This window comes from Rhizophagus irregularis, chromosome 26, assembly GCF_026210795.1.
Source record: "Rhizophagus irregularis chromosome 26, complete sequence".
NCBI lineage: Eukaryota > Fungi > Glomeromycota > Glomeromycetes > Glomerales > Glomeraceae > Rhizophagus > Rhizophagus irregularis.
The window spans coordinates 2683171-2698486 of record NC_089454.1 but is presented as its reverse complement, the minus strand read 5'-3'; the positions used below and the strand labels follow the sequence as shown (position 1 = coordinate 2698486).

Below are 15316 nucleotides of genomic sequence, written 5' to 3'. Positions count from 1 at the left end.
TCAAATTTGCTCATTACAATCAGGACATTTATTCATTTGCATAGCTCCGTCATAATCTTCAATCATACACTAAAAAAATTAAATATATAAATAAACCATACGTCCATACATGTTAAAAATATGTAATCATGTATTATTAAAATTTCTTACCGGATGACCATTTGGGCACTCATACCAATATCCTAATAACAATGATGACGATGTTAAAAAATAATTTATTATTGATATTATTAACTTTTTATAATAAAGTAATAAAGATAATAAAATGAATTCGATACGTACCTGAACTTCTAAATTCAGTTTTTATAGCTTGATGAGTTTCTAATATTTCTTCAATATTTAAAGTATCAGTTAAATTCACATCCCAATTTTCAATTTCATTACAATTTTCTACTAAATTTACTAGTCTCGAGTGAATATCATTCTTAAATTCCTCTTCAGTATTTTTATATCTTTGACTTTCAATTATATTTATAATACGTTTTTTAATATCTTTGCATTTTTCTGTAATTCTTTCTTGAAGTGCTTTAGTATCATCAAAATCGGTACTTTCATTAGATGGGAATCTTAACTTATATGTAAGCAATTTAAGATCAAATTCTAATATTTCAACATTAACCAAAAGCAAATGTCTACTATAATGAGTAGATTCTGCTATTTCTCCTATTGTATTTAAATGATCGTAAATAGAAAATTGTAATCTTTCGATAAATTTCTTCCAAACTTCTTTAATACTTAAGGTATTTTCGATAATCGAAGCAGTGGGTGTTGATTCTTTTGACAATTCTTGAATTATGAATAAAATTTCACGATGTAAAATTTTTTGTATATTTATAATTTCAAAAAATGCATCTAAATAAATTCTTCGATCAACTTTTGCTATTGAAATTCCTACTCGTGAAAGCATTTCTTGAAAAGTTTCAGAAGAAATGGAACTCAAAGTATTCATAATTGGGGGAGAAGAACCCGAAGCGTAATCATCCAAAATCGGTAAATTTAATAATTTTTCGACAAAGTAATCATAAGAATCTTCATTTTCTAATTTATCTCGATATCTAGAAATAATTTATAAATTCAATTAAGATGAAAAATGAAATTATTTAAAAAAAAATAATTCACTTATACTCACAAATTTGAAGCAGTGACATCAAAGGCTTTTTTATGTGGTGGAAATTTTGTAGCTTCAATAATTAAAACTAATTTCTGATAATTTACTAATAATTTATTAACATGAGCAACCCAGGCTTTCTTGCTTTTTCTATCAAACCCATGATACATTCCAATACTCTCAAAATATGCATGAGGTATGATTTCAGGCAATTTTTTGTTTACAGCTTTGTTACGTACTTCAAGTACAACTTTCATTGGTCTTGATTCGTTTTTGGGTAAAGCATCTTTTAATTCATTTCTCCTAACGATCATTTCATCTCTAAGAGTAATAATTTGCATTATAATTTCTTTTAATTTGGAGTCATATTTTAATAAGAACTTTTTATTTTGCATATCTAATGTATATTTATTAATAATTCTTCCATATCTCTTGACATTTTTAATTGGTGTTCCACATGTTGGACACGTCTTTGTATTCATTAGTAAAGCTGGAAGTATTTTAACTGACGTCCATCCTTCTTCAATTGAACCTTCATAATAATTTTCCATTTCCATAAGCATATCCATAGTTTCCATAGTATATACATGTTTACAAGTAAGAACAATCATTCTTTTTTCATTCCAATCTATTACACTAAACGTACTTTTGGAAAATATATCTGACACTTTTTTTAAAAGAAAAATAAATTTAATGAAAAGAAATTGAAAGTTTACCGAGAAAAATTTAACTTACCTTGATTTTTAACTTCTTCAGAGGCACAATCGACACAAAAATCTTTTGAAGGACAAATCTCACCACAAACTCCAGCACAATTATGTCCACATTCTAATATTTTATTACATCTTTCATTACAAGGTAATCTATAACAAGGAACTCCACAACTTAATTCACATCTTCCTTGATGTTCACATTCCCATGAACAATTTTCTGCACATACAGCACAAGGTTCTAAACAACGCTTATTACATGATGTGTGCTCACATATCACTGTACAATTATCTTTACATGGCGGACATTCTTTCCCTTTATGACAATGGCTCTTACATTTATGTCCACAAAATAAAAATTTGCCACAAGCAGTTTGACATTTTCCATGTTGTGTTCGTTCAATGGGGCTTAAACACTCATGACCACATTCCAATTGTTTTCTGCATTTTTCTATACATTTTTCATTAGAACTAACAGGCTCAGAGCACTATATATATATAATAATTTAGTTAATATATACAGTACAAACTACAAAGTATATCAAAATAAACAATACCACATGTATAAATAAAAAATACTCACGTAAATATTTTTATAGTGTTCACAATGTAATAATTTTTTAGGAACATTAGTTTTACATTTAATTGAATCTTTAGTTCGATCTTGCCAACATTTAGCATTTTTTAATTCATGACCACAACCAGGTAATATGATATCATCAACAAGAATTTCACAATCTCCACAATTTTCAAAACAAAGCTTTTGACATTGATGATTACATTCTGGATTTATTTTCAAACAATGTTCATCACATCTGATTCCAAAATGTTCAGGATTATTTATATGACATTTAAATTTACATTTGTGTCCGCAGGGAAGTAACGCATTACAATTTTTATTACATCCACCATCTGGACTAACTTTTTCAAATTGATCAGGCTCAACGATAATATTCTTGTAATCTGGATGGTTGTTGCATACAATTGGCATACCAAAACCAACTTGATTACGTTCATGTAAAATACTAATTACCGGAGCCCACATTTTAGATTTCATTGCCATTAAGTCAGAATTACCAATGAGATACATTCCTTTACGAGCACGTGACAATAATACGTTACTTCTATTAGTACTTTTGAGAAATCCAATTGAATCATGCCCACTTGGTAATTTGGAAAAATTACGAACTAATGAAACGATGATAATATTTGCTTCTTCACCTTGGAAATTATCAACAGTTCTTAAAGTAACTTGTTGATTTAATGATTTTTTTGATGCAACGCTTATATTATCATTATTGTTCGCTCCACCTTCTTGTTCTTGTTGTTCTTCCATTTCAGTAATATTCTGTTCATCTCTCTCATCAATAACAACAACAAATGATTTAGCTAAAGCATCTCTAATTTTAATCATTTGTCCTAAATAAGGAGTAATTACGGCTATATCATCGGGTTTGGTATATCCATTCCTAACGAAATATTTTACCATCTCAACAACCATATTAACCTCGTATCTGTTTACATGTGATTTTATTGCATACTCTCCACCTGAACTATCTTCTGGATTTCTATGATCGATAAAATAAACGTTGTGTTGAGCTCCACGTACATTCTCATATTTTGTAGTATTGTCACCATCAATTAAATTTGGATAAAGTGTATATCTAATTAAATCAGAAACTTCACTTCTCATACGTCTCTGAGTTAAAAGTTGAGATTTCTCAATTTTAACTGCTTTATCACCATAAACTAATCTTTCAAATAATGATTTATCCAATTGATAATTCTTTCCTGTTGTTGAATCCATACTAAGAGAATACGTTGCAATGTGAGGACGAAGTTGATTGTGATCACCGATCAATATCAAATGCTGAGTTAATCGAGTTAACGCACAAATAATGTGAGCTTCTAATACTTCTCCCGCTTCTTCACAAATGATAATTCTAGGACCAATCGATCTAATTAAATTTTGAAATTTAGCTGCACCATTTGTCGTCATACCAATTACATCACTACTTAATAATACTTGACGACGTCCTTCATCATAAATATCATTTACTTCTTTACGTTTTTCTTCATGCTTTTTTTGTAATTTTGATAATTTTCCAACATTTCCTTTATAAATATTTGTACGCCAATGATCATGAAGTTTTTTTCTTTCTACTACTGACATTCTCCAAATTGATTGATCATTTAATAATTCTTTCAAAGGTCGATTTGTTTTTGGTTCATTATAATTTTTAATCCAATTTATCATATCATTATCAATTTGTGATTCATCACTTGTACCCACTTCATTTTTGATCTCTTCATTTTTTAATAATTCAAAACTATTTTGATTTTTTCCTATCTTATCTTTTTTCTTATTACTTTTTGGAGGATTTAATAAAAATTTTTTTCTTTTATTAATTGTTGTAATATCTACTCCTTTTATCCATTCTTCAAATGGATATTTTTTATTTTTCTTATTTTTTTTAGAAGTTTGAAACCCTCCTCCTCCTCCTCCTTCTTCATTAATATTTAAAACCCAACTTGGTAAATCTTGTTCAGATACTTTATTGAACTTGATAAAAAATTCCTTTTTATTTTTCTTTAAATAATCACTTATTTCATACCATTTCATCGATTTTTTAATTAAAAATTGATTTATTTTTTCAGCATCATTTTCTATCTTTTCAATCTCTTCATATAATTTTGCTAATAAATAAGATTCTTTTCTAGTACGAGCACGATCCCTACAAACTTCATCTAAACTATATTTTTTGATCCTTTCTGATTTAGATCGAGATCCTAATCTTACTATGTTCGTTATATTTTCATCAAGTAAATGCTGAAAAAAAAAATTGAAGAGTGAATGTTAAAAAAAATATATATATTTTTGAATTTTCAAATAATAATAAATGAATATAACGAGTAATTAAAATTTACCTCCAAGAATTGATCAAGAGCGTGATTAGTAAAACAAATGGTTAGAATTGGACCAATATTTGTTTTTCGATTTTCTTTGGCTAATAATACTTTCATTATTTGAACGCCAGCTACAGTTTTACCCGTACCAGGTGGTCCTATAAAAAATAATTTTTTTTTTTTTAAAAAAAATCCGTTCAAAATAATAAAATATATTTCACGTCATATATACTGTACATACCCTCAACTAATGCAATTTCACGAGTTAGAGAAGATATCAACGCCTTGGCTATTAAAGAAAAAATTTAATTCAAGACAAAAGTTAATTTTCAACTAACTCATATAATATAGTATTAGTTATAAATTTACCTTGAGTTTCGTCTAATCCATAAGGAGATCCATCTGGTAATTTACCGATATTACTATATTTAACGATATTTTTTATCACTTCATCATGAGTACTCTCATCAGCAACATTTAATTGTAAATTATATTGATTTTTACATAAAATTGATAAATCAAATTGAAATCCTGGTGCTCTAGTGTACAAAGGATTTTCAACTTTTACATCATAAACATTGCTCATTTCTTTCTTCATTTCTTCCCTCATTTCATCTCTCATTTTTCCTTTTATATAATCACCATTATTAACATTCAAATCATTAAAATTAGGAGCCAAATATTTTTCAAAAGGTAACGAAGAAGGATTTGTAGTTTGAAAAGTTTTAAGAATATGATAATAAGATTCTAAATAAACGCCAGTTGATTCTACCATAAATCTATTTTTTGATGTTTTTTTATTAGTTTTATCAAAATTTGAGATCTCATTTAAAGCGATAGAATAAATTGATGGATCAATAAAATTAACATCAATTTCCGCAAAATTTTCATCTTTTGATAATGCCTTTTCATCTCTTGTTACTACTACACCAAAATAAAGTAAATATAAATCAGAATTACTTATAGAAGAATTATTATTTGAATTCTTTTTTTGAGGATTTGGATTTGATAATATAACAGCAACTAAACTACCATTTAATAATCTTTTACTTCTTTCCCAAAATTCTTTTCTACCTCTTGCATTTTTTGCACTAATTTTTGGAGGAGTAAATTTTATAGTACAAGCAAAACCTTTTCTTTTATCACAAGTAATTTTAACAAATCGTATATTAGTATATACTTGTAAATCACTATTTTCATTCGTACCATCATTATAAGAAAATCTACCACCCAAATTTTGTATTTTTTTTAATTCTTTTGATAATTTAATATCATTATTATCATTAGAAGAAGAATGTTCTTGTAATAAAGCAGTTAATAAATTTGATAAACCACCACGAATTGGATTTAATAAATCTTCTCTTAAAAGACGAAATTGTGTATCAAGTAATCTATTAGCTCCATCAGGTAAAAAATGTAATGAATAACGATGTGAAGTAGGTAAAAAAGGTGAACGATCACATAAAATTTCTTCATTTGTAGGAATAATTGAAATTTTTGAAATTTCTGAAAAATCATTATCATGTCTTTTACCATAATTTGATAATTCACCAGGTGGATCATAAGTTCTTTCAGCATCAACTCTTCTAGCTAATTCTTTATAATATAATTGATCTAATTTTACATTTATTTTTTTTGCTTCAGGATTTTGATCAAACATTAAATTATTACGTCCATTATTTAACATTTTATCCATAATTTTCATCTCTTTTTCTAATATCATGAAAAAAAATTTTCTATTTTCTAAATTACTAGTTAATGGATCTGTTAGAGCAAATTGTTGTTGTTCAATCGATTCTTGATACATAATCTTTAATCGATATAAATCATTTGCAATATTATGCATCATCTCATTAATTGATGAATCACTGATACGACGTAATAATTCTGTAAGAAGTCGTACGATTACCAAGAAAAATATTCCTAAACTATTAAATGTATTTTATTAATTATTATGAGAGACGTACTAGCATCATACGTAAATAGTACTTACGAAGACGGGATAAATGTATATCGTTCACGCAACAATAATACATCTTCGCTAACACGAGAATCACAAACACTATTACGTTGTACCAACGTTTCCAACATTTTCATTACATTATTATAGAAAAATGAGTCCTAATTGTTTTATAAATAATGTTAAGTTAATATTAATTAAGTGAGGAAGAAGGATAACATCATTAATAATACTTACCAGATTTTCATAGACGACAGTATAAATTGCAAGAACATATTTTTCCAAAATACATTCCGTGATAGCTGTTCTAGTGAATAAACCCAATAAAGGTAATATAACATGTTGAAAAGATAACACACCATTATCAAAACCCGCATCACATGACATTGAAGGAAAGTTCATAATTTCTCTCAATTTCTTGACACCACTATCAGGATCACCTAATTCAGTTACAATTTCTTCTACTTCATAACCTGTCTTATTATCAGATGCTACTAATGCAGAACTAATAAACATTTTAACATCTTTATGATCCAAAGGTTTGTTTTTTCTCAATATTCTTTTCCAAATAGTTTTAATCGGTTCACCATCAGTAATAAAAACTAATTTATCACTACCATTATAAGTTTAATTCTGAAGAACTAAAATTTGATATAGTGGCTTCTTGTTGTGATTGTCTTATTTCATGGGCACTAAGTCTTGGTGCTGGTGGTTCATTTGGACGATTATTATGATCACGATTCTGCCTTGTACGAGGTTCTACATTTCTATTTCTTCTGCCGCCGCCACCGCCACCGCCACCGCCACTATTGCTGGCATTTTTATTACCATTGTTATTAAAACCAAGTTTTGTCCCCCCTTTTTTAGTTTTTTTAGCCATGACTGACAATTAAAAAAATTTTCGTTTATTTTATTTTTTATTTTGTATATAATATATATATATATATATTTTAAAAAAAAAACGAAGGGGAACGAAAAAGAAAAAGGGTTGGTTTTTTTTATATTTAAGTAATGAGAACAATATTAATTATGTAATAAATACAATTAATATTGTATCGATGCAAAAAAAAGATGATTTTTTTTTTTTTGAAATGTTGAATTGACACGCCCACGCCCATTACCTAAAAATAATATATGTTTTCGCAGATCTTCAACCTGAGATGCATTTTCACTAATAGATGTGGTACAACTAATCACCAATTTGAGAAATAATAACATATCAAAATTTTAAAACAATTTACTTTTTTTAATTTGTATAATAAAGATAATAAACGAATTTAAAACAAATTTTTTTTTAAAAAAAAAGGCAAATCTCAAAAAAAATCAAAATCAAAAAAAAAAGATATACATATGATAAATATGATAAGGATTTTAACATGTCATTATATAATTATGAAGAAAATAATATTAAAAGTTTATGTTATTTATCTTAATATATCATATGATATGATAAATGATTTGTTTAACGTTTCCTCATTCTAGGAAAAGAATTTTTTTTCGGAAAATTTCGGAAAATCGGATGTTTCTTGCATAAGTATTTGGTTAATCGAATTACATGAAATTGTAGGAAATCAAGGACCCCGAAATATATATGTAGAGGTCAGGTCCAGAAGTGGTCCCAAAATACGCATTCTTTCAGGGCCGGAATTACGATAATTTCAGCCATTATCTAAATTAGGAAATATTATTTTGGCTGGGATTATCCATAAAAGGAATGATCTACATGATTTTTTTGACTCATTATACGCAAACTCTGACCTGACCCTTTTATGTATATTTCGGGGTCCTGGAAATCACATGTTAAAAGTTAAAACAAAATATTATTCCATTTATTATATAATATCAAAATTTTTTCTGAAATAATTTTCGACCTTATAAAAGATTTTTTATTTTCAAGATTAATTTTTTAATATAAAGATCTTTAATAACGTAAATTAGAAATTTCAAATAATTTATAAAATGTAAAAAATGAATTTTATCTAGCGAAACTAAAAACATTAAAATTAAAAACACCCCACTCGGGTGATCATCAAAGGATATAACCTTATTATTTACGTCACAAATGCATAGGTTATATCCTTTGGTGGGCGGCCCATGGGCATTACTATATAAGTCACGTGACTTTTAATTTTAACGTTGTAGCCATAGATACTGGAGTAATCGCATAATATGGAGGAATAATATGGAATAAAAGATCAAACGATAGAAAGTCACATGATGGGATAAAATTAACCGGAAAGGATAAACTTTTAGGAGAAGGAATGATCTACATGATGTAATGTTTATTAAATGATTAACGGAGAACCAATAGATCAAGTGGGGAGTTGATCGATGTGGCTTAGCAACCAGTTTATCAAGTTCAACAATAGGAACAATTAGGAGGAGTAGTCATAAGCCACAAATGGTAAATCATATAAAAAGGAAGGATAGCGAATTAAAGGAACAAAAAAATAGGAACATGTAAAATATTGATGAACTGCAGCCGCAGTAGAAGAATAGCTGACGAGACGCAGTAGAAAAGATAGCACAGCCACAAAAGATGGATCTTTACGATATAATATTTGAAAGATTACTTTATTTTAAAGAAAAGATAGCACAGCCACAAAAGATGGATCTTTACAATATAATATTTGAAAGATTACTTTATTTTAAAGAAAAGATAGCACAGCCACAAAAGATGGATCTTTACAATATAATATTTGAAAGATTATTTTATTTTAAAGAAAAGATAGCACGGCCACAAAAGATGGATTATATCTTTACAACATAATATGCGAAAGATTATTTTAAAGAAAAGATAGCATATTAAAATAGTATAACATATTAGAAAAGATAACATATAAAATAGCATATAAGATAGCGCATAAAAGATAACATATAAAATATTAGAAAGAAATAAGAAGTAGGAAAAGAAAGAATAAGAAAGTTGGTTTAAATAGGAGCGGAATGGGAAGTGAATTCCACAGTCGTCAGATACGATGTAAAACTTTAAGTAAATTAGTTAATTGTGAATTTTATGAAGAATAAATAAAATACCCTTTAATATGAAAATTAATGGTTTCGATTGTTTTTGTTACTATTTTCTTATGATGAAAAAGTAATTTTGTTTAATTAATTGTTAGTAAAGCGTAATGTTATTTGAAAGGTAATAGGTTCGCCCTAAACTTTATTGTAATGTTCGCTTAATTAATTTTAATTGGGCAAATTCATGGTGAATTTAATGTCATAACAAGAATTATGAAATGAATAAAATATAAACTTTCGTAAAGAGGACTATCGTATTTTGAAAGAAGATAATGGATGAAATATCGTGGCGAGAGCTATCGCAATTTGAAAGTTAAGTAGTAATAAAACTAAACCAAGCAAGAATATTAATGTTTCGCTGAGAGCACATATAACAGAAGCAGGGAAGTTTTGTTTACCGCCGGGTGGCAGACGGGGGTGACAATTTGGTGCATGCTCCGAGAAAGGAAATGTTGACTTTGTGTCGACATTTTGACTATCTTCTTATAGTCAAGTACCTATGCGGTATTAAGGAGGAATCGGTTAACAACTAAGTGAATTGATCACTCGCGAAGGGAAGGATCGTTCCGATCATGGTACCGACGTGGTATTCCGAAGAATCTGAACTCAGAAAAAGAGGTGTTAGAATTAAAATATAATATTGGGGAAAAAGGTTGTAAGTACCTGAAAAACTTTAAAATGGGAACGGGCAAAATAGCGATATTGTACACCTACCTTAGGAACTATAAAAAGAAGGATGCGGTGATATGATGGAATATAATGAACTCGTTTCAAAATAATAGATTTGTTACAAGAATATCCGGAAAAGTATTGTAGTAAGTCACAAAAGTTGTCGTCTTTAAAGTTTTCGCGCTAATAATTGTAAAACCAAGAAATTAAGGAAGCCCTCGTAAGATGTGGTATTCTGGGAGGGGCACCATTGTATTTTGCAGATGCCAGAAGTTCCTGGGGATACAATGTTGTAACGAAAAGTTGATGAGTAAGCTATAAACTCAAGGGTTACGTGGGAACCTATTACCAAAACACAAGGGTTGCGTGGGAACCTATTTAAAACACAAGGGTTACGTGAGAACCTATTACAAAAACACCGGCTGTGAATATAACTTCTTCAGATGGGAATTGAAATAATTGGACTCAGACGTGAGTGGAACATCTCCCTACTGAAAGCATTTTGAAAATGCGTAATTGAATTCACAAGGCAAAAAGAGAAACATTCGTGAGTATAACTACTTCAGATAAAACTGAAAGCATTTAGGAAAATGTGCAACTGAACTCACAAAAAGAAGATGAATATTATGGAATAATGCGAAATTTAGGAATATTTGCTGGTCAAATGATAAAATGTGAATAGCAAACCTCGAAACTACTATACTTCATTGTGAAGGTAAAGGCAAGCCGAGTATAGGTTATTAAATTGTAAAAGATAATAAATAAGAAGAAACACCGTTAAATAAGTATAAATGCGTGTGTCGCATAAGTGTAAATGCGTGTGTCGCATAAGTGTAAATGCGTGTGTCGCATAATTGTAAATGCGTGTGTCGCATAAGTGTAAATGCGTGTGTCGCATAAAGTATAATATGTTGTGTGTCGACATAATGGTTATAATAAGAATTAGTACAAGATTAAACAGAGAAGATATTTTGCGTAATATTAAATATATGGATGTAAAGATTACATATATAATGAAAAAGAACTAAAAATTCACGAACTTTAGAAGTTATGGGAATTTTGAAGTTCGTGAAATGCGAAAATTATAAATTTCGATGATAAAAGAAAATTTTGAGGCGCAGTAAAAACTTAGAAAATTTTTGAAATTTTTTTAGAATGCGCAGTAAAAACCTCTGCAGTCTGAGGAGATTGTGGACTTAGAATAATTTTTGAATTAATGGCGCAGTAAAATATATACATGAAATTATGAAAAATAAGAATAGCGGAAGAAACTTGTGAAAATCAAAAAGGGGATTTAAAGATTGGAAGATCAACATAAGAATATTATGAATAAGTAAAAGATTTAGAAGAATAAGTTGTTAAATGAATATTCTTAATGAAAGAAAGATTATACATTCAATATAGATAATAGGAAAGGATGATATAGTAAAGAATGGTTAGAAGATCAGAATAGAAGCGATAAAAATGATATATAAGAAAGCGAAATTCCAATTTGAATTCTGGATGAATATTTTTAATAATTTAATTGAAGTATACGATGGAATGGTACCATCAATGGGAAAGTGAATATAGAGCACATAAAGAGGAACATGAATTGAGAACAGGAGAATTAGATGAATGTTTAAATTGTGAATTATGTCATCCGATGGGAAATGAACCAATGGTATTCAAGAAATTTTGGGATGCATTATTTAAGTTCGAAGATACAATAATAATATATAACGATGTAACAATTAAAGGAGTATTGGATTTGTTAAGTATGAATAATTCAGAAAGAGAAGATACAATACATAAAGGAAGATGTAGAGACATAATGGATAGAATAACGGAATCAATAAGATATAGAATACAACCAAAAATGAAAGAAAAAGGATTACGAACGATTATATTAGTAATTGTAAGAGATTGTATTGAAGGAGATTTAGAGAATGAAGTATTTGATAGATTAATCGGAAATCCTGAATTAATAGAACACAAATATATTTTGGAAGATTGGGATGTTGAAAGAAGGTTTGAAAAATTTTGGCAATGGTACAAAATCACATCGAAAGAAGTTGAGCCATTACGAGTAAAGTTGGGAGCAATAAAGACATTCAGGGAATTACTTTATGAAGAGGAGGGAATAGCTACGAATGAGGAGAAAGTAAAAGAATTAATGTCCAATATGGAATATGGGAATATAGACATAGAAAATGTTCACGAATATCACAGGAATATGGTACAAAAGATAATAAGAATATTTATAGATACTAGGGGCTTTACAAAAGAACCAGAAGATTCAGAAAGTGAAGATAGCTTAGAAAGTTATGAAATGAAAAAGAATTTTAACGTGAGTTTATATCTTAGATTTGAAAGATTCAGGTACTGGTGGAATGACAAATATGAAGGTAAACAAATACATACATATCATGAAAATGATTCACCAGAATGGTTCGAGAAGATGTTATCTGAGGGAGAGAATTTGCAAGAAGATACTGTAAGAAAACTGACAGATAGCATGACATTTAAAGATAGTGAAGATATAGACACAAGAGATCCTATTATATTGAGAATAGATGATGGAGTAATAGAATGGATTGTAACAGATTTAAAAGAAGCGATGGAAAGAACACAAAAATTCAAGCTTATAGAGATAGAGCAAGGAGAGGATAATGAAATACATGATTCTGAAGAAGAAATAGAAATAATAGTAGAAGATAAAACGTGGAAGTTAAGTGAAATAAGAATAGGATTAAGACAACTAATAGTAAACCCAAAGGAAAAGCTCGTCAGAGAAATAATGAAATTTGGAATAAAAGAAAAGATAGAAACGGGAATACTGTCAACAAGTAATTTTATAAGATACTATATTTTTCAGGAAGGGAGATTTGATAAGTCTGAAGACATAAAGGAATGGATGGATTTGAGTACGATAATATGTAATAGATGCAATAAGCAGAAATTAGAGTATATAATATCAAAAGAAAATGACAGATGTGAAGAATGTAATCGGGAAATACGGGAAGATGAACAAGATGAATTAATAGAACTAAAAAACAACTTAGAAAAATTAGGATACGAAATGGATGTATCGGAAATTCAAAGAATAAAGAATTTTGGAGTTAATAATCGAATAATGGTGACAGAAGAATTCATAGAAAGGTATATGGGAATAATAGAATTAGAAGATAGAGAGTTAAGAAAAGAGATTCATAAGTGGTTAAATGAGAATACAACTTGGTGCGAAAGATGCGAAATAAGATGGATGAATGATATGTTTAGATTAGAAGGAACTATATGCAAAGATTGTGAGGAAGAAGATATTGATGAAATTGATGATCGGGTAAAAAGATTACAAAAGATTTTTGAAGATATTGGAACAATGATAACTGAAGAAGAATTGTTAAGATTAACTAGTATGGGATATACAGATGGAGAAATTTTAGATAAAGAATTCATTGAAATCTTTCAAGAAAATAAGAATGAGTCGGAAAAAGAATTGAAGAAAAAGTTAGATAAGTTGTTGAAAGAACAAGCAGGAATAATAGATAGTGAAGAAAGTGGTGAAAAGAGTGATAATGAAGAATCAGAAGAAGATAATACAGATGATTCAGAAAAGACTGGAGAAATATTAAGTCCAGATGAAATATGGGATGGAAATATTGAAAATTTTAATGAAGATGAGTTTGAAGATGAAATTGAAAATGTTATAAATAGAGGGGGTAGCGACTTAAGTCAAAACTCAGATACAAATAGTTCATTAAATATTAAAAATTCTGACAACGAAAGTGAATTATCTGATTACAATTTACAAGGATTATTTCAAGAGAATATAGTAAATATGGCAAATGAAGCACAAATAAGAAGAATAATGGAGAATGCTATGGGATTGGCACCAAATGCATTAGATAATGCGTTAGGGGCAGGACAGACTTTGGCGGATAGGATTCAGACTGCAGGAATGGGAGGAATAGTAGGTATGCCAACTTTTAGTGGAAAAGAGGATGAAGATATTAATGATTGGATTAGACAATTTGAGATAGCATTTACGGTAAGTGGACGACCAGAAGGAAATGTTGGAGGAGGTGTATGTAGACAAAATAAGGCGAACATAGCTATAACTTGTTTAAGAGGAATTGCATTACAATGGTATAATGAGGAAAAAGAAAGGGTAGCAGCTAATTTAGTGAATTGGTGTGACCATAATGAGGACAGGAATTTAAAAAGAAGATTAATCGACAGATTTACTAGGAATGATGTTCAAAGAAGAAAGATGTTAGAATTAACAAGAATTAGACAGGGAACAAGTGAAAGTGTTGAGGAATATACTAGAAGATTTAGGTCAATATTAAGAGTTGCAACTAGAGGTCATGCGTTAGATGATTTATATCAAGTGAATTATTTTATTCAAGGGTTAGATGCTATGCTAGGTTATCATGTTAGGAGAAGCAATCCGACGAATCTGAATGATGCAGTTAACGAAGCAAAAAGAGAAGAGGAAGCGAAGGATGAGTTGTTAATAAAAACAACGGGGTTAGATATGAAACGAGTAGGACAAGAGAAAAACATGGAAGAAATTTTGAAAGAAGAGACAAATGAATACAAAGGAATGAATCCAATTGCGAAAGAATTACAAAAAAAGAAGTTAAAAGTGAGGAATGGGATGAGTTAATTAATGGAATAAAAAGGTTGGAAGCACATGTAATGCAAAGAAATGAAGCGTATGTAATGCAAAGGAATAGGAATGATAGGAGACCGATCGGAAATAATAATGTCCAAAGAAATAATATGAACTGGGATAGAATGACTTGCTATACATGTGGAAGAAAAGGACATACTTCTAGAGTTTGTAGGGAAGGTCAAAGAAGATCATATGGAGGAAATAATAAAGGGTCATATAGCCAAAATAATCAAGTTAATTACCTTGATGAAGAATATTATGGTGAAGGATATAATGTA

General features: G+C 29.0%; 2 protein-coding genes across 2 annotated transcripts; both read right to left on the bottom strand.

The window, feature by feature from the left end:
- OCT59_017758 (uncharacterized protein) lies at positions 1 to 7201 on the bottom strand (the record flags this gene model as incomplete). The annotated part of the gene is made up of 11 exons (XM_066137694.1): positions 1 to 69; positions 151 to 182; positions 283 to 1055; positions 1130 to 1775; positions 1844 to 2306; positions 2402 to 4648; positions 4747 to 4883; positions 4967 to 5014; positions 5095 to 6653; positions 6719 to 6846; positions 6923 to 7201. 11 exons carry the CDS (start codon positions 7199 to 7201, stop codon positions 1 to 3), a joined length of 6381 nt encoding a protein of 2126 aa, XP_066004245.1.
- Positions 7202 to 7249: 48 nt separating this feature from the next.
- On the bottom strand, positions 7250 to 7770 carry OCT59_017757 (uncharacterized protein). The gene has a single exon (XM_066137692.1). The coding sequence runs from the start codon at positions 7563 to 7565 to the stop codon at positions 7305 to 7307; it is 261 nt and encodes an 86-aa protein (XP_066004244.1). The 5' UTR covers positions 7566 to 7770; the 3' UTR covers positions 7250 to 7304.
- Positions 7771 to 15316: the final 7546 nt, after the last annotated feature.